Below are 21256 nucleotides of genomic sequence, written 5' to 3' on the forward strand. Positions count from 1 at the left end.
ATATGATCCTTAGTCAAACATAGACTTTTGCCTGCTGGTGACCCTGAAAAGACCGTGTCACATTACCCATGACATGTGGGTAACTATACTGCTGATATGACTATGCATGAGCAAAATGTTACTGAGATGAGCCACTCGGAAAACCACCTCTAGCATAAAGAAACACTACAAGAAAATTCAAATTCAACAAGACACCTACCACAAAAGTTTTTTATAAAAACGTTGTGTTTTTTACTTTTAACAACGGTTTGATAAAAAACCGTTGTCGTAGCCTAAAAAACCAGTTTATAGACAATGGTTTTTTAAAAACTGTTATCTTTGATGTGTCTACGACAACGGTTTTTAAAAACCGTTGTCTATGAGCGTTTTTTTTTATACAACAACGGTTTTTAAAACCCATTGTGTATTAGCGTTTTATTTTTGGGCTACAACAATGGTTTTTATAAACTGTTGTCTATGAGAGTGTTTTTTTGGGCTACTACAAAAACCGTTGTCTATATGTGTTTATGTCAAGGGTCAAAGACAACGGTTTGTGTAAACCACTGTCGTTCAGCTAGTTTTTTAGAAATACGACAACGGTTTTTAAAAACGTTGTCGGTTTTTGTGTTTTATTTGGTTAAAGACAACGGTGTTTGTAAAACCGTTGTCGTAGTTCAATTTTTTTTTAAAATAATTTGTAGAATAACATAACATATTACACACACATATATACAATAGTAGTAAAATAGAGAAGAAAAGAAAATCCCAAACCATTCCCGCCTACGTCGCCCTCTTTCCCTCCAAAGTCTCAAGCCCGTCGCCGCCGCTTCTCACCGCCAAGGAAGACCGGCCGACCACCGTGTATAAAACACTCGACTGAAGAGCTGTAGAGTCAACATTGCTCCTGGCCAGGTTTCATTTTCAAGTTTTTATTTTTGATTTTCCATTTCTAATCTCGAAGTCTGAATCTTTTAACGGATTTGTCAAGGGAAGTCCGTTTCAGTCTGAAGATTACATTTTCAGTATTTTTTTTAAAAAAATTCCGTTCATAAATCTGGAATATTGACTTCATTTTTTTTTCTACCAGAAAAAGAAATGGGTGGGTGTTTCAGCAAGAAAAAATATGCAAACCCCGATACCAATGGCTTTAGATCAGGAACAACAGCAAACACATGATATAGATTTCAAAACACGCTTCTTTTCTTGTTTTTTTTCACCTTTTTTTATTCCTGGAATTGAGTCCCATTTCCAAGTTATAATTTTTTGTTGGCTGTGAAGAATTGTCTTTAGACTTGAAATCCTCCTTGAGTCCCATTTTAATCGAGACCGTTGTTTGGTGGAGAAAGCCACCCCTGTATTCTGTGTCAGTTAGAGTGCAGATCTTGTGCAAGTGTATATGTAGAGATTTGAATGGTTTTTTGGTAAAGTTGGAATTTTTATTCAAGTGTGATTTCAAAGCTTCTTATTTGATGCAGGTCTTGCAGGAATGTGAACTATTTCCAGCGCCTTTCGGTGTATGCTGATCTAGGAAGTTCGCAGGAGTCTTACTAGCCTACTTTGTGTAAGGAGTAGCTACATGAATTCAACCATTAACCAACTTATATAATATAAATATAAAGTTTAAAACAATTTTTGGTGTTCGTAACAAAATTCTCTTTGTGTACATGTGTGTGTATATATATATTAAAAAGATAGGTTATCAATAAAAGATTTTTTTATATTATTTAAAATTGTTTTGAAGGGGATGGGCTCATTGTTAGCGGAGTAGTTGTACCAAGAATGGACAAAGAATGAATGTCAAAAGATAGGCTATAACGTGAATTTGATGTTGGAGTAGAGTCTTTCTTGCAGTTTGCACTAAAAAATGCTATCCATTCTGATGCAATACCTTGTCCATGTGCAAGATGTGGTTATCTAAGGAAGAAAAATGTTGAAACTATCAGGGCACATTTGTATTGTAATGGTATGGATTTGACATATCATACATGGATATGGCATGAGGAAAGATATACGAAAGGGAACTCAATGAATGATAATGAATGAGTCGAACAAGATGAACACAAATCATTTAGTGAGGAACCTATAGATATGGTGCATTGTGTATATGAAAGTTATGCTGAGAATCCAAGCCAATTCAATAAGCTACTTGAAGATGCAGATAAACCTTTATATCCTGGATGTGCTAAATTCACAAAGTTATCTGTAGTTGTGAAATTATTTAACTTGAAGGCAAAATATAGTTGGAGTGATAAAAGTTTCACTGATCTACTTATTTTGTTTGGAGAAATGCTTCCAGATCACAATGAATTGCCTTCATCTTTGTATGATGCAAAGAAAAGCTTATGCGCATTAGGGATGGACTATGTGAAAATTCATGTTTGTCCTAATGATTGTATCTTATACCGGAAGGAGTACGAAGATTTTGCAAATTGCCCTACTTGCGGGACGTCAAGGTGGAAGTTGGGCAACAAATCGAAGGTAAAGAAAGAAATTCCTGCAAAGGTCTTGTGGTATTTCCCACTTATTCCAAGATTTCAAAGAATGTTTGGTAATAAGACGATGTCCAAGGAGTTAACTTGGCATCCTGATAAAAGAATTCGTGATGGATACTTGCGTCATCCAGCTGATTCGCCCTCTTGGAAATTAGTTGATCGCATGTGGCCAAGCCAAGAAATCTTAGATTGGCTATATCAGCAGACGAGATCAATCCTCATAGTTTGATGAGTTCTGCATATAGTTGTTGGCCTGTTTTAATGATCACATTAAATCTTTCACCATGGTTGTGTATGAAGAGAAAATTTGTGATGCTCACTTTGTTGATATCTAGTCCTGGACAGTCGGGTAATGATATTGATGTTTACTTAGCACCTCTTATTGAAGACTTAAAATGCTTATGGGATAAAGGTGTTGAAGCATATGATGCATATCGAGAAGAAAGTTTCTCTCTTAGAGCTGTTCTACTAATGCCCGAGAGTTTGATTATTGTAATCGGAAATGATTTGTTGATAAATTGAAGTGATTATAGACAGAACGGATCAGACCGGAAAAGACGAGCGAAGACCCGATTTATGTGCGAGAACTGAACCCCTCGCGCATATGCGCGACCGGACAGGGCGCATATGCGCGAGGTAGGCAGAGAACCTCGCGCATATGCGCGACATGGACCTGCACATATGCTCGAGTATGGCAGAATTGCAAAGAACCTGGCGCATATGCGCCGGGCGAGGGCGCGCATATGCGCGAGCTGCCGAGACTACACGCGCTGAGACATAATGTCTCGCGCATATGCGCCGAGGAGGGTCGCGTATATGCGCGAGACGTGCAGTTGAAAGATGAAGCCACGTTTCTCCACCATGCATTATATATATATAGCACATTGCAATTGTTCTTCAGAATTTTTCATCAGCAAGAAAGAGGGATTGTTGTAGAAAATCCTTACGCCTTTTATTTTAGGAATTTGAAGTTTGCGCAAAATCTGTCCGTCAGAATTTAGATCCGAACATATTTCCGTGATCCTCTCGTTACAGGCTTCGACAAGATGTAAGTTTTCTCATGTTTTGATATGATTTGAAAATATGCTATTGAAGGAATCGAATTTGATTCATATATGGTGTTTTTGATATAGTAGACATCGTATAATCGAAACCGGATTGAAGAACAGATACCGTATGAAATTGTTATGATTTTCAGAGCTGATTTGATTGAGATTTGATATCAGATTTATATTGTTACTGATTATGAGTTGTGGATTGGTATATACTGATTTTGTATTACCGGGATATATCGAAATTGTACTGTTATGCCATTAGAATTTGATAAGACATAGATGTCTCGAGTTGAGTTGTATATTGATACAGTATATTCGATTGTCATTGCCAGATTGAGTAGTGACAGCAGCGACTTCAAGACTTCGTCAGATCGACAAGAGAAAGGTATAAATCAATGTTGATTCGGGATTGCACAACTTGAGTTTGATTTAACTTGAGTTTCCCAAAATCACATACTTAATTGTCATTGCCTCGATATGTTGCAATGTCTGAGATTGAATTGCTTATTCTATTGATTTATAGCAAAGCGTGTATTGAGTCATGGGCGGAGATGCCTAGTCATTGGCAGGATATGCCAAGTCTGTGGCGGATATGCCAAGACACTGGATGTTGGTTTATATCGATGTTTGCTTAGGAGTTGATTTATTCCTATCGCTGAGATTCAATATATGAGACAACGTACAGGAACCGGGATCCCTAGATTAGAGATGAGTCGAGTCTGAGATGACGAGTCACGAGTTTATTTACAGTTTTACATCATTCATGTTTTCGGATTTGATACATGTTATTGATAGCTGTTATATGCTTTTATATATGTTTTTATATGATTGCATGTTTGCATGGTTTATACTGGGATTATATTCTCACCGGAGTTACCCGACTGTTGTGTGTGTTTGTATGTGTGCATGACAACAGGTGGGACATGATCAGGGTCAAGAAGAGAATGAGAGAGGACAAGTTAGCGTGGAGATCTGGATTAGAAGTAGATAGGCTTCAGCACTTGATATATAGTAGATGAACCTTAGTTTGATTTAATGTATTGAGTACAAGACATGTACTTTACTTTTGATATGTATATCAGATTGATTACATTACGTTTCCGCATTTGTATTTAAAAAAAAAAATTAGACCCTGTTTCTTTAATTGATCTAATCATTCCCAAAGATGATTAAGAAATGAATTAGCGTCCGGATCCCCACATTTGCACTCCACTAGTCATGATGAGATGCAACAAGCACATCATCATGTATTGACAAATGATGTTGAGATTGATCCTTATGTCGAGTAAGATCTCCAACCTATCAATTCTTTCATCCACTTTGCATACATTCTATTGGTTTACCTATTAGAAATTATTTCATTAGGGAACACATGGTGGATTTGAAATCAAGATTTCCTCATAAATCCAAGTCCAAAAAGTTGTTACAAGATGAGCATAACCGAACGTTTACTAACTGGTTGCGTGATACTGTAAGTTCCAAAATACTAGATATTAACATGCATACAACTCTTGGTATCTTACGTAAAATCTAAATTTATGGCATTGTGAAATATAGGTTGCACATTTAGTTGACAATTCCACCCATGAAATATCAGAAAGATTGAAGTGGATGGCGCGTGGACCTAGCAACAAAGTGTTAAAGTATTCTAGTTATCTGATTGATGGGGTTACATATGCTACAAAAGAACGTGATGATATAGGAGTTACTCAAAACTCTGGAGTAAGCTTAGTCGCAAAGACAATGCAAGTTGCCAGTGCAAAGGATAAAAACCCAATTGTTTCAGACATGGTTTTTGATGGAGTTATTGAAGAAATATGGGAACTCGATTACCACAAATTTCAAATTCCAATGTTCAAATGTAATTGGATGGAGAATAATAATGGTATTAAAATAGATGATCTTGGTTTCACATTGGCAAATTTGAAAAGAATTGGATTCAAATCCGACTCTTTTATCTTGGGAAGTCAAGCAAAGCAAGTATTTTACATTGAAGATCCTGAATGGAGTATTGTACTTGCAACTCCTACTAGAGAGTCATTTGAACACGTCAATGACACTATCAATCTTTTACCTGAGGGTTACCATCAATGGGTGTTGACGGAGCATATGACAATGAACCATCATGCCTTCGTGAAGATTGTGCTGGGACTTGGGTCGACAATGTTTAACCAAAGATATTTTACTTTTGAAGATGTATTTGTAGACAATATTGATATGTATTTTACTTTTGAATAGGAGTTTGTAGACAATATTGAAGTTATACTTTTATTTATCTTTGTATCTGTTGAATTTATATTGAAGATGAATTTCTTATCCTATTTTTTGTTGTATATATTATGTATATATTTCTATATTGATATGTTTTTTTCGCTTTTTTGTTGAACATGTTAAATCTGGACTATGACATCCTTTAGAAAGCTTAAAATTGGGTCTCATGATGATGACACAATTCATGAACCGAGCAAGAGATCAGGACAGCCTGCATTGATTGGAAAGGTAAAAGAAAAAATTGCATCTATTTCTATTGACAAGAGTTTTGATGGAAATGAAATGTTGGGATCTTCAGACACTGAAACAACAAGAACATCTAGAGGTCGTACACATCTAGATAAGCTTTCTAGGCAGAGGGTTCAGGGAATTCGAAAGGAGGTAAGATTCAATCTGCTTGGACAACCTGTAACGCCCCGAAAATTTAAAGGTCCACGCAAACCACATGCATGCAATTATTAAATTCTCTTGTATTTTAATTAAATGATTTAATTACATTAATTAATTATGTGATGCATTTTTACATGTTTAAAATATATTTTTCTACATGGTTGCATTAAAATTTATTTTTAAAAGGTTATTCGAGTTGCGATCGAGGAACGAAGACCGATGGCTAAAAAAATGGAAAATGATTTTATTAAATAAATGTTTTTAATTATTTAAAATATGGGTGATGCTTTTTTATTAATTTTGAAAATATGGGGTTTTGAGGTGATTTTATACGCCGGGACGTAATTTTTATTGGTGTTGGATTTTAACAAAAATGCGAGCGTTTTAGCAACCCGGCTATTAAATTCACAAAATTATGTAACCAAAAATTATTTTAATATTCTATTTAAATCCTAATTAAACTAATGGGCTTAATTTAGAGGCTTAATAGGCCTAAAGCCTAGTTAGTATTTAAATAAACTATATAACACATGATTAGCTCCCCAAAACCCTACAATCCCTACACAAACACATGCCTCACTTCTGAAAATTCACCCCAAGACACACGGCTCACACACATCACGATATTGAAGAAGAAAAATCGAGATTTTTGCAAGGAAGAGTCTAGCCAAGGTCTTGCTCCGTTCTTCGCAATCATCAACGTAAAATCGTGCATTAATTACGCAAAGGCACGCCTATTCTTCCTTTCAAAACCATCATCACATCATAGTATTCTTTTATGCATGAAAAACATGAAAAACAAGTAACATATTATGTATTTTCGTTTTTGTATGTATCATGTAAGTTTCAAGTGGGATTTTTGATCCAAATTGTGTTGTTTGTGTGCATAAAGGGGCTGCCATGTCTAGGGAAGGTTATGGTATGGTTTTACATGAATTTCAGACACCTAAACACCACCTAAACACCACACACGATTCAAACGCATGCTGGGAAGCAACTCGCTGTCATGGGAAGCAAGGGGTTCGGTTTTTGTTCTTCACGGCTAGGCTGGGCGTTGGCTGGTTCCAGGGGCTATCCAAGGTCGTGATGGAGTCAAGGGAAGAGTCCTAGCCATGCTAGGACTCGAGCTAAGAGGCTGGGAGGAGTCCTTGACAGCAAGGACTCCTACCCGAGAAGAGTCATGGACGGGCGCAACTTCTGTGCTTGTTGCAGACTTGTGGGCGCGGTCCAGGGGGCCTGGGCTGGGTTAGGTCAACTCCTTGGGGTCTTAAGTGAGTGCTCATCATGATGGTTCAGGGGTGTCTCGGTAGGTTAGAGTCCTGGAAGTTAGAACAAGAGTCCTTGTCAAGGTGTAACTCTCGGCCACTTAAGGTAGTTGTGTGAGGGCTTCGATTTTCTGTTTGGGGTGGTTTCCGTGTGTTCCTTAGGTCCAGTAGGGTACTCTAGGGTGCTGGTCAGGGTTTAGATCAACATGGCTCGGGGGTGACTCGATAAAATCAAGAGATGGCTCGGTGTCGAAGTTTATGTGTCATATTAGGGTTTCCCAAGCTTTAAAACTTGAACAACGGCTCACGGGGGTCGATTCGTGGTTCATGGGGACTAAAATAATATAAAAGACTAAACTTAGAATTTAGGAATTTTATATTAAAGTTTGGGATTTTTCGGAATTAAAACGCCTTCAAACACGTCCAAATACAAATTAATTAAAAGTCTTGTTTTTAAGCTACATAAAATTATGGGAATTTTAATTTAAGCTTAAATAATTATTTGGGACATGTTAGAGTCAAGAAAATAAAGGAAACGTCAAAAACGTAAAAAGTCACGTCCAGGGGTAAAACGGTCTTTTTACACCGGAAAATTAGTAAACGTCATGGCAGTGCCCTATTTGCTGTTTTATATGCTAACATGATTATTTTTAATGTTTATGAATGTTTGCAGGGTAAAATGATTATTTTATATGTTTATGATTTAAAATGTTAAAATGTTCATTTTAAATGCCTATGGATTTTCATGATGAAACAATAACATTAAAAGACATGTTGCATGCTTGGTTTAAAATGAAAAATATTATATGCATGATTTTTATTAAGTGATGATAATATGTTGAAGGATGTGAAGGGATTGTGACTAACACGATGATATGTTGGAGATATCGTGAGGGTTATGGTCTCAGTGGGAGCCCGACGATCGTATTTCCTTGGATACGGATATGTATATGTATATGCATATGATGATATGATAATACGTAAGGCCAGGGCCCAGTTGACCGGTGAGAGTGTTGCTGGTGTCTCCCGCCGCCCAGTACTGTGGTTACATGTAGATGGATCCATCGCCTAACACGTATATGAAAGTCACAATCAACGATCTGAATTCAACAAACACGAACATGAACACGAACATGAGTAGGAATACGAATATGGACATGAATATGAATATGTTTAAGTGATATGTTTATGTCTTTTGAAAATGTTTTTATGCATCATGAAAATGTTTACGAAAATATTTAAGTTTAAGTTTATGCATCCTCATGAAAATGATATTTTAAGTACAAGTATTTTTCACTGTTATATGTTAACTGTATTACGTATTACTTGTTACCAAAGATAGGTCGTGTTGAGTCTTTAGACTCACTAGGTGTGTTGATGCAGGTGGGATTAATGGCAATGATATTGGAGGTCTTGACGGGTGACTTGCTGGACTGTCGGTGCACATAACCCGAGGACCAGCGCTTCTATTTCCGCATTTAAGTTTATCGCTTTAAGTTAAAGATTTCTACGACATTTTACTTTATGATTTTGAGAGATTTTTGAGAGGTAGTATGGGCTACACTTTTCAATTAATTATTGCTTTCTAGGTTTGGTAAACGATTTACGATTTCATGTTTGACTTCTCTCTTTGGATTTTCAAGCACTAGTAGGATCTTTTATTTTAAAAATGGTGACAAGGTATTTTAAAACTTTTGTATATAAGTATATTTATTTACGAGGAAAAAAAAATTCTAGTACTTTTTAAGAAAACGAAAAAGAGGAGACGTTTCACAATCAGTAGGAGAAGTTGCTGTTGAGATGCAGAGTGATATTGGTGTGCTTGCTCGAGAAAAAGTTAAGATAACTTAGAAAACATGGAAGCAAGTTCCAAGTGAAGTGAAAGACTTGATATGAGAATCTATTAATGTAAGTTCTATTATTTTCTCACAATTAATATTCATATTGTTTATATATATTTTATGTTATGTCATTCTTTTTAATGTATTTCCAATTTTGATGTTTTACAGTTGACATTTGATGTTCCCCCAAGCTGGAAAAAGGGATGTTTAAGTTCGGCAAATAATAAGTTGCGTCAATTAAAATCACATCTCAATCAAACATTCAATTCGAACAAGGTTGATAAACCAGAGAAGTTGGATCAACCACCTATTGGCTATGGTCTTGCACAAGATGACTGGATTTCTTTTGTCATGACTCGCATATCTGATAATTCATTGTAAGTATCTTTTTTTTCGTTTTTTAAAAATAAGTCCACCATGAAGTATTTAACGAATAAAAAAAAATTTGATATGTGTAATTCTTCACTTGACTAGGAACTAAGTGATCAACAGAAGGAAAGAAGGAAGAAGAACATATACCCCCATCGCCTTTCTCGTAAGGGCTATGCACGATTTTCTGAAGAAATAGTAAGTATATTCAACATTTGTGCCGTCCAAGAAGTGACTGTTTCATTCCTTCGTATGAATACTTGCAACATGGGTGGCTGTTTTTTTTTCTAGCATGTGATATATATCATTGCATTTGCCCTTTTTTTTTTCTAGCATGTGATATATATCATTGCATTTGCCCTTTTTTTTTCAACATTTAACCTATTTGACAAATATCATTTGATGGTTCTTGTATGTAGGCAAGTGAATTGTGTGACGATGATGATATCAACAGAGCCATCATTTGGAAAAAAGGGCGGGTGAATAAAGAAGGGGACTTTGATGGCCAGGAGTTGCAAATAACAGTAGAAAAGATTGTGAGCAAACTATGCATAAAAATCAATTATTTTATTTTAGTGAAACCTTTTAAAGTAATTGATATTTTCAATTGGATGATATGATGATTATATACAAAAAAAGCGTAAGGAGAAACTTGAAATAAAAGAGACAAAAAAGGATATTCTCACAAAAGCACTCAATTCAGATGAACATGGTGGACGTGTGAGAGCTGTTGGAGGTCACATCACTCCAACATTATATTTCAATGTTGGTAGAAGTTGTAAGACTGAGGTTGTTTACAGAAAGCTAATGATTGAGCAAAAGAAAGAGTTGATCGAGGCTAGAAAATTAATTCAAGGGCAAGATACACGCATTCAAAAACTTGAAGCAATTTTCTACAAAAAAGGTGCATGGGACAATGAGATTGATGACAAAGGAAGTTGTTCGGTAAAATTGCATCAAGTGAATGAAAATGAAATGAAAATCGACAAGTTTTCCCCCGATTATGAAGATTTGAATGATGTCGAAATGAAAGTTGTGGAAAAATCATTTGCTTTACAGGTATATAATTTGTTGTGGTCATATAGCACTTAATATTTTTTAACTAAATGTTAGTACAATTCATTGACATAACTATTTGTCTTTTAGGGGAAACAAGTTAATTTGACATTGGATTCTAGCACAGACATTGTTGCATATGGAACAGTTGTTCAGGTCAATGGAGCTAATAACTTGCTTCATGGTGTTCCATTACCTCAAAATTGCATGTGTGTATCCATTGATGAAGCAATGAAAAAATCAGCACTTTTGCCAGTTCCGATTCCCAATGAATGTGAAAATGTTGGTGATCCCGTAAGAACACATGTGGCTTGGCCAAATCATTTTATAATGCTACGACAAGAGGTACACGTATGCTTATATTTCAAAGTAAATGTCTGTCAAATTCTCCAGTATTGCACCTATCTAACATGTTTACAATACAATTATCAGAAGAGTCAAAGGAACAAAACTGTCAGTGTCGAAAGAAACCAGACTTTGTCATCAAATGTGCCAAGAGCAGTGCGTATGGTGTATTGTTATTGTAAGACAGCCCTTGAAAATGGAAGGAAATTAGCATTTATTTTAGATCATGAAGTATTTGCAGATGATTATGAAGTTAACTTGCACTTTGGGGACATCAGTCCTTTGTATCACTTGGAGCCACTTTTAGGAAATTGTATAGTTGTCTACATTTGGTAAGTCTTCGATTAACTTAAAGTTTGTTTGTTCTTTTCTTATATATATAAGATGCATATAATTTGTTAGTTTAGTATGTAGTGTAGTTTTGATTTTCTTTTACTTGAAATGACAGGCATCTTTATAAAAAGATGGTGAAAGAAAACAAGATTGACAAATTCAGATTCGTTAATCCACACAGCATCCCAAATTTGCAAAAAAATATACACGAAAAAACAGGTAAAACTGAAAGGTTGAACAAGAGGGCAAGTTCTTTAGCGGATCGGCTAAGTGGTGCAGCAATGGATCAATTGGTTTTGGTTCCAAGTTGTTGTGGGTAAGTAAGATCCTAATATAATTTTCAAATGTTTTTTTTAGTGAATTACATACACTTATTATGTTCGTGTGTAGTTTTCATTGGACTCTCACCGTCATCGAGCCTTATAAGGAGATTGTTTATTTGGTGTATTCCCTAAACCATCGCATTCGCGATGAGGATTGGAAATATGTTGTGGAAATGTGAGTTCATATTCCATATTAATGATGCATTTCATTTAATGAAAAAACACTCATATATCAACTATGTTCAATGTTAATGAAGGGCGTTGAGATTGTTTAACTCAACTAAGGGAAGGAAAGGAAGAAAGCGTGTACAATGGGAAGTCATAAAGGTATGTGTAATTCTCATTCGAGCTAATTTTTTATTGTGTATATTTATCATTAACAATTTGACATTTTTTTAACATAGGCTCCTAAGCAACGGGATGCGAAACAATGTGGTTATTACGTGATGAGATTCATGAGGCAGATTACTGAAGAAGTTGCAACTCTTGAGGGGGATTCACTACGATTGATAGTAATATTATCTTACTCATATAAAATAATTACAAGTTATCTAGCTACTTATCATTTTGAAAATTCATCAAGTTGTGTTTATTTACTAATATGCTTTTTGAGTGTGTTCATAATTCACAAAACCGGAGTATTCTATAGAAGAAATTGATGAGGTGCGCACCGAGCTGGCCGAATGCATACAGGATCATATTTATGAATAGGTAGGACATGAGTTCATCTTATTTGAAAAAATACAGCTCATATTGAATGGATTTGGACATTATCGTTATACTTTTTAACATGTTTACGGGTTGTTTCAGAAATAGTCATTTTGCACATGATTTAGCTTCTAAGTTGGGAGAAATTCTTGTTCCTACTTTAAGATTTTTATAACATCTTTTCCGTGTATTTCAAAAGTGATATTATTTTGGTTTCTTGCATTTTTCCTTTCAGTTTGTGGATCAGGAATACAAATGATACTGGATTGACATGTGATTTTTTTGTTGCACGTTTGTTTGTTCATGACATGTGGATCTCTTCATTACTTTCGGGATATGTTTAAAGAATGTGGTAATTATAGGTGATAGGTGTGATGTATGGTCTGGCTGTGTAGGTGATAGGTGTGATGTATGGTCGTATTTTAATATATTTCGACTATATATATTGTTGTTGTATGTTTTTATATTTTATGGTATGTCCTACTTGCGTGGAGGTTATGCCAAAATTTTTCTAGGCCATGAGGTCCGTTTTAAAGTGTTTTAAACCTTTTTTTTGCTGCAGATTTTAATCCAACCTTTATTTTTTATCATCAATTGTCATTAGAAACTGTTTGGATCTTCATATTATTTAAGTAGTTAGTGATTTTTTTACAAACTTATCTATGCATATTGTTCTCAATTCATGGCTTATTGTCTTCTAACATGACTTTTTGCTTTTTATACATGACTTGTTCTATATGTTAATGGTTTTAATGGTTTTAATGCTAAGTTGTGCATGTGTTGAAATTTAACAATGATTAAAATAACGTGGTTTTTATTTTCACAGGCACTGTAATGATGTTTTGGAAGATGCACCAGCAGAGAAATTCATTCCAACAAGCTACAGAAGATATTTTGGAGTTGATATGTGCAAATCTAGGTTGTAGGGTATTTTTATTTTTGTGAACTTGATTAAAAAATTTTGGAATATGGTTACATACTTTTTTTAATTGTTGGTTTGGTAGATTACACGTCTATGAATGACATGTTTATGTTCTAATTCATGCATGTAGTTCTTGATCAAGTATATATATATGTTGATGTTTGAATTGATTTTATATAAGGGTTAACTGATATATATTTCACACCCAATTTTTTTAATTAGTTAAACAATTTATGGTTTAAATATAATATACAACGGTTTGGTAATATATAAGACAACAGTTTTAAAATGATGTAAATCAAATCCAAAGACAACAGATTTACTGTTGTAAAACTGTTGTATATTGCAGCGAAAGACATCGGTTTAAAAACATTGACAAACTGTTGTTGAATGTGATAAAAGACAACGGTTAAAAACCGTTCTCGTTTCTATAAGACAATATTTTAAAAGACCTACGACAACGATTTATCACCGTCGTTTTTGACGTCTACGACAACGGTTTTACAAGACCTACGACAACGGTTTTTCACCGTCGTCTTTGACGTCTACGACAACGGTTTTTCACCGTTGTCTTTGCGTGCACCCTTTAACTACAGGGGCTTTAACAACGGTTTTACAAGACCTACGACAACAGTTTTTCACCGTCATCTTTGACGTCTACGACAACGGTTTTTCACCATTGTCTTTGCGCGCACCCTTTAACCGCATGAGCTTTAACAACGATTTTACAAGACCTACGACAACGATTTTTCACCGTTGTCTTTAGCCTTTTTTGTAGTGAAACTGTTGTGGCTGCATATATCCTTGTGCACGACTCAAAAAAACTTTGGCATAATTCTCTGGCTGGCCAAAACAATTATACGATCCCTGAACTCCACCACACTATGCAGTAGGATGTTTTCCCCCACATCGATCATAGAAAATCACAGGGTTTTACCCACATCTCTTCCACTAGATCAGGAAGAACTAGACTGATATTTCTTCTTAAATTGTCTTCCCTTTAGTTTGAATTTATGTGATTATGTTGTTTTTAGGATTGTTGAGCTAGATATGAAGGTATATCCGCCGAAAAATATGAACTAACCATAGGAATTTGAAAAGTATGAGATGACCTACCTCGTCGCAATCCTGTCTCAATCTCTATCACTTTGTCCACGACTTCTGCATAAGTGGTAGGCAAAACAACAATGACCATAACGTATATCTGATATTATAACTGTTGGAACATTTTATGTTCACAATGTTGATTTTCATGTTAACAAAACTTGTTAGTTTGTTTATAACAAGATTATATAGTGCCCAAAAAAACTGAAACTGATCAGGTCCCGAACTGATCAATTCCCATGTCAAATCAGAAGCTATCGAGACGCCAACTGATTGGTTCAAAACTGAACCAGTCCAACTAATATATCAAATATCAGTTCTACTGATTGTCCAGCTGATAGGTGGTTCAGCAGAAGACCTTCAGAAGCCCGACCAGCTAATGAAGAGTCCAACTGATGAAGAACCTAGCTGAAGCAAAACAACTGATACAATGAAATTAGTCCAAACTGACTTCACCAGACCAGTTCAGAACATCAGTTGTGACTGATCAATTCGCATATCACGACAAGAACATCAAATGGATCCAGTTAAGCACGAATATACAAGGTATAAGATACTTCACAGACAAAGGTACAATAATGGACGTTGCAGCATAGCTAAAAGAGGAAAGCTTCCAAAACAGTTGTCAGAATGAAGAGACATATCATAAAAAGCACATGCAAATACAACAAACATTATTGTTGATTCTTCATGTACGGTCAGATAAGAGACCACAAATACCAGATCAAAACCATTGAAGAAAGTGCATGGAACAACAACAAAATACTAGTGTGTGAAGAAAATAGAGGGCACATTCATTTCATATCAGCTTACTAAAAGCAGTTAGCCCAGTTGTGTGAGAACACTTTTCGTGTTGTATTGATTAGATCAGTTCTCACACAAATTCACACACAATAACTCAGATATACAGAGAGTTGAGATTATTGTTTAGCCGAGTGAGACTTCACATAAAAACATTAAACTTTTTGTTTGTACTCTTGGCATAAAAAATGTTAAACATTATGCAGATTGTTAGGTGCTACCTACAATCTTAAATGCTAGGAGTTGTAGTTGGGTGCTGCTTTCTGGAGTGGGTTTGTACAAAATGTTGTATAAATCAAAGTCTTCTAGTGGATCCTACCCGATGTAGTATAAAGGGTGACGTAGGAGTAGTTGAACTCTCCGAACATCCATAAACATATCTTGTGTCTCTAACTGTTTAACTATTATTTTAAAATTGATTTGATCAGTTCAGTTTTTTCCCATAACTGAACTGATACAAGCCCGAACGGATCTTCCTTATTTCAGTTATTCAGTTTACACAGGCTAAAATTTTTGAACTGTTCAGTTTTCTTAATGAAGGATTATTTCGAGTGTTTTCCGCTTAGTTTGAAAACTAACATCGATTTAATTCATCGGTGTATTCATTCTTAGAACACAAGCTATTGCAGCTTACATAGAATATTGTGTTTGAAACACCTTCAAAAGTGTCAAAACTGATCTTTCAATTGGTATAAGAGCTAGTTTTTCTAAGAAGAACAACAAACACTACAAGAAAAACGCCCAACGACAACGGTTTTTAGTTTTTCTAAGAAGAACAACAAACACTACAAGAAAAACGCCCAACGAAAACAGTTAAAAACCGTTGTCGTAGCCATTTTAAAACTGTTGTTAAAAGCTTTGTTGTTAAAAGAGGCGCTCTTTGCCCTAAAATAACAGTTTTACAACGGTGAAAAATCGTTGTCTTTGCCCGAAAAGACATCGGTTTTTACCGCACCCTTTAGCAATACATCTTTTAACAACAGTTTGAAAAGACCTACGACAAAGGTGAAAAATTGTTATCTTTTTTCAGAAAAAAATTTATTTAATATTTTTTCAATATTATAAATGATACAATATTCAAAATTTGAAATAAAATTTAGTATTATAAATCACTATCTGTTCGAATAACTCTATGTACACTAAAAAATAGATATATACATTAATCTTGATAAACTTGGAATCTTCTCTTCAACATATATTAGCACCCGACTCGAGCTAGTACTAATTTCACAACTACACTTTCTTGACCCAAGGTTTTTCATAAAAGCCACAACAATCTCTTTTATTTTGCTTTGTATATCAAAACTGTAAATTATTCAACAAAAACACAAAATCGTTAGCACAATTCAAGTACTAATTCAAATAGAGCATTTGGCGAATAATATCTTCAAATTGTAATGGAATTACCGTGGTAACTTGTTTCCATATCTCCTTACATAATTTAGAAAAATCGCCGGGCAAGATTGCTAAATTCAGAGCAGCTCACACTATATTATAAAAAATAATTCATTTGACAAAATATCTCAAGCATATTAATTGAAATGGATGACAAATACAGGCGATGGTCAAAATTACCAAACTTTTAGTTCTCTTCTAGAGTCTCGTTCATACTCCAAAGAGGTAATTCTTATTTCAATTCCAAAACTTTCTTCTTAAATCCATGACAATACGAAGAACAACACTCCAAAACTTTAAGAATTCATCAGTCCAGCATCCTACTCGAGATAATCAAATTATCGGTGACAATATCAATAAAAGTATAGGAAAAAAATTGCAAGGTCTAGGAAATTCGAACTACTTAACTTGACTGCATGCAATCTAGGGTTTTATATAAAAATATGTGTTTAATGATTTGCATGCATTTCATGCATGATTATTGCATGGTTAGAGTTTATTTCATGATTATTTTAAAGTTTCATGCATTAGGGTTTTAAATTGCATTTCGCGCTCGAACTAATAATGGAGACCGGGAATAATTAATAATTTTTTTATTGAATAATTAATTTTAGTTGTTTAATATGAGGTGTTTTTAAGTATGATTTTTGAAAATGGGTCTTGGTTGGGTATTTTTACTCGTCAGGGCATATTTTAACCAGTACGCAAATTTTAACAGTTCAGATGACTTTTTAAGGTTGAGGGTAATATTTCAAAAATGTACCTAAACGAAATATTTTTCGAGAGTGTGTCTGGGTTTGATGGGTTTATTTTAATGCTTAGTGAGCCCAAAACCCTATTAAATTCATTTAAATCATAATTAGAGCCCATTTATGCAATAGTTTTCTACTTAAACCCTACACCATCAAACCCTAACCCTTAACCTAATTTTGGCCGCCCCCTCCCTCTCATTCAGCAGCCTTTTTCCAAAGAAAATACAGCAGAAACTTTAGTTCTTCAAGATTTTTTCAAGAAAAGCTCCTCCCCCGCCTCTCCGGTTCACGTCCCGGATGTAGTTCTTTGAGTTTTCAAGCGTAAAAACGTTAAGGCACGCCATGTATCTTCTTTTTCCCATCTATTAGAATAGAGCTGATACGAAACTCACAACTAACGACCTGAATTCGATTAAGGAAAATGAACAAGTATATGATGATATGTTTTTGACATGCTATGCTACGATATGAAATGTTTAAGTTCATGTTTCTTTTGAAGCTCATGAAATGTATTTTTTGTACGGTATTTTTTGCTGTTGCATGTTATGTATATGTACTTGCTAGTAACATTACAGGTGTGTTGAGTCTTTAAACTCACTATGTGTCCATGATGCAGGTGAGCATGTCGATGAGAAGGCTGGAGGCACCGAAGTCTGAGTAGGCAGGGCTGGATGTGCGCACGTGAACCCGAGGACCATATATTTTTCCGCACATCATAATATTTTTACTCATTCATTTTATTATGTTATTGGTTATCAGGATTTTTACTCGTTCATATTTGCTTTATTCTAAACTGCAGTATTTTCATCCGGTAGATGATTATTAATATTTTTGAAAGATGAACTTTTTTGCAATGTTGCATGCATGCATGATTTACAAATTTTCGAGAAATGAGCTTGAAAAAAAATTAGTAGCATTTTAAAGTAGTAGACGTTTCAGTTGGTATCAGAGCAAGGGTCCTGTGGAGGGTTGTGCCACTGCCAACTTCTGCAACTCAGTCTTCAAGCCTCAAGTCTGTAAGATTTTATGTTTTAAATAGTTTATTGCTATCACCTGCATGATTGCATGTTATACGTTTTACAGCGATTTACAGTACATGTCTAGATGTTTTCATAGTTTAAGGATTAAATGTTTTGAAAACTAGATTAAATTGCATGATGAGTTACGTTTAGAATTTGGACTGTATTCGGACATCAGGCCCTCCACCACCACCGTCATAGGATACAGCTAATCGAGTTCTTGTGGGCATGGCTAGATTTCTGGAGCAGGCGCAGAAGGCTCCTCGCCCTATGAGAGACATTTATGAGAAGTTTCGACGGCTCAAACCAAAGGAGTTCGGGTGTACTACTGAACCTTTCGTGGCAGGGGGTTGGATTCGGTCTTTGTAGCTACTCTTCTAGTATTGCAGATGATGGATGGCGATCAGGTCAGGTGCACCACTTTTATGTTGAAAGATCATGCGTCCCTTTGATGGGAGGGAGCAGCGCATGGGTTGAACTTGGCTACCCTCATTTGGGATCAGTTCATGGAGGTGTTCTATGACAAGTATTTGCCAGCAGACGTTAGGGGCCGCCTGACGAGGAAGTTTATGAGTCTCCGCCAGTGGGACTCGACTGTGGCCGACTTTATCAGAATGTTTGACAGGGACTGTCATTTTGTGCCCCTTATTGCGAGAGATGCCGCCTAGAAGCTGAGGCATTTCATGGATGTCTTGTGACCCACATTGCACCAGGAAGTTATGCTAATGAGACGACGAGCTATTGTGAGGCCACCGCTTGTGCTTTTCAGGCGGTGTAGGACCTGAGGGACATTGATTTTGAGATGCAGAGGAAGAGATCCCAGACCCAGTCCAGCTCCCATCCACATAAAAAACAGTTCACGGGGCCACCGTGACATCAGGGGCAGCAGAAGCCCCAGGGACAGATTAAGAGTCTTGGTCAGCAGAGGCCACCACAGGTACCAGGGGCTCCGAAGCCAGCAGATGGGCAACCATGCAAGCAGTGCAATCGGTTCCACCTCGGAAAATGTTTATGAGGAACCTACAAATGTTTCATATGCGAGCAGAAGGGTCACAAGGCGGCAGATTTCCGTAAGAACAAGGGCACACTACAGGTATAGCATATGTGATGCATGCCGATGAGGCAGAGGCTGAGCCCGACTCTATTTTGATCACCGGTAACTTTTATGCTTAAGTTTTATATATCTACCGCCTTGATTGCATTGAGTGATTTGATTATTGTGTGGATTATTTTAGGATTGAGAACCTAGAATAAATTAGGATGCATGATCTACCTAGTTATATTTAGGGGTTTGAATTGCATGAAATGAGAATTTTAAGGACCTAATTGTAATAACCAATAATATGAGGACCTAAGTGCATAAAATCAAAATTCTAATGGGAAATTTTCGAATTTTCCGAATTTTTAGGATTAAATTATGAGTTTTGAGGATTTTCAGGTTTAATGGACTAAAATTCGAAAATTTTATGGGGACAAAGATGCAAATTTCGATAAATTGTAGGGCCAAAATGTAATTTCGAAAACTTTTAGGGCCAAATTATAATTTTCAAAAATTTTGGGGATCTAATTCAAAACTTGGGTTAAATCATTAATTTTTGAGGATTTTGGGTTAATTTTTGGTAGGAAAATTTCTTAAGTTTCAACGCGAATGGATTTGATGGTTTTTTTTGTCGCAGAAAAGGTATATATTTTATGTTTATTCATGTATGCATTGTTGGATTCCGGAGATACACAGTCGTTTATATCCGAATCTTTTGTCAAGCGACTAGAAATCATACAAGTGGCGGTGGATTCAAGATTCAGAGTACCGATTCCATGGGGATCAAATGTTTAACTCCCAGATAGTGAAGAAATTGGAGCTTCGATTACAGAAAAATGCGGTGCAGGCGGACTTGATTGTGCTACCGTTGCCGGAGTTTGATATTATTTTGGGTATAAACTAGCTTTCTTGTAATTGAGCTTTCATATATTTTCGACGGAGGTCAATATATGTCCGACCGTCCAGCGGTAAGCCGTTTATATTTGAGGCAGCTAAACATCAGCAGATATCTCACATCATTTCTTGCAACTGTTCGAGGAAGCTCATGAAGAGAGGCTGCCAGGCGTTTTTGCAATCATTGTGACAGTGTCAGAGCCAGCCAGTCAGAGGCTAGAGAAGGTCAAAGTAGCCAGAGACTTCCCCAGTGTTTTCACTGACGATTTTTCAGGCATTCCGCCGGACAGGGAGGTGGACTTTTCTATCGAGCTCATGCCAGGTACAATGCCGATTTCTAAGGCACCTCATCATCTAGCACCTGCAGAGATGAAAAAACTGAAGGATCACATACAAGACTTGCTAAATAAGGGTTTCATTCGCCCTAAATTTTCTCCATGGGGCACACTGGTCTATTTGTTCAGAAGAAGGATGGTAGCATGCGGCTTTGCATTGACTACAGGGAGCTGAACTGTGCCATAGTCAAGAACAAGTATCCACTGTCCAGGATAGAGGATTTATTTGATCAGCTTCAGGGAGAATCAATATTCTCTAAGATAGATCTCCGATATGGACACCATCAGCTGAAAGTCAGAGAGAGTGACGTGCATAAGACGACATTCAGGACGCGTTATGGGCAATATGAGTTTTTGGTGATGCCCTTCGGTCTAACTAATGCGCCAGCGATCTTCATGAATCTCATGAATAACGTGTTTCAGCCATGTTTGGATCAGTTCGTCATAGTTTTCATTGACGACATCCTGATCTATTCGAAGAGCAGAGAGGAGCAGGGTCAGCATCTGAGAACCGTACTGCACACTTGACAGGACAGACTGTTGTATGCCAAGTTCAGTAAGTGTGAGT

At 36.1% G+C, this 21256-nt stretch overlaps 1 protein-coding gene and 1 long non-coding RNA gene across 2 annotated transcripts; both read left to right on the plus strand.

The window, feature by feature from the left end:
* Positions 1 to 1280: 1280 nt before the first annotated feature.
* On the plus strand, positions 1281 to 9615 carry LOC142523635 (uncharacterized). The gene is made up of 4 exons (XR_012814792.1): positions 1281 to 1540; positions 5944 to 6205; positions 9253 to 9360; positions 9462 to 9615. It is a non-coding gene; the product is annotated as an uncharacterized LOC142523635 (long non-coding RNA).
* Positions 9616 to 9644: 29 nt separating this feature from the next.
* Positions 9645 to 13501, plus strand: LOC142523780 (uncharacterized). The gene is made up of 11 exons (XM_075627511.1): positions 9645 to 9670; positions 9776 to 9860; positions 10082 to 10198; positions 10302 to 10721; positions 10809 to 11063; positions 11151 to 11395; positions 11512 to 11712; positions 11787 to 11894; positions 11977 to 12046; positions 12124 to 12430; positions 13254 to 13501. The coding sequence occupies exons 1-10, from the start codon at positions 9645 to 9647 to the stop codon at positions 12376 to 12378; spliced, it is 1782 nt and encodes a 593-aa protein (XP_075483626.1). The 3' UTR covers positions 12379 to 12430; positions 13254 to 13501.
* Positions 13502 to 21256: the final 7755 nt, after the last annotated feature.

The sequence above is a fragment of the Primulina tabacum genome, chromosome 14 (genome assembly GCF_025594145.1).
Source record: "Primulina tabacum isolate GXHZ01 chromosome 14, ASM2559414v2, whole genome shotgun sequence".
Lineage (NCBI taxonomy): Eukaryota > Viridiplantae > Streptophyta > Magnoliopsida > Lamiales > Gesneriaceae > Primulina > Primulina tabacum.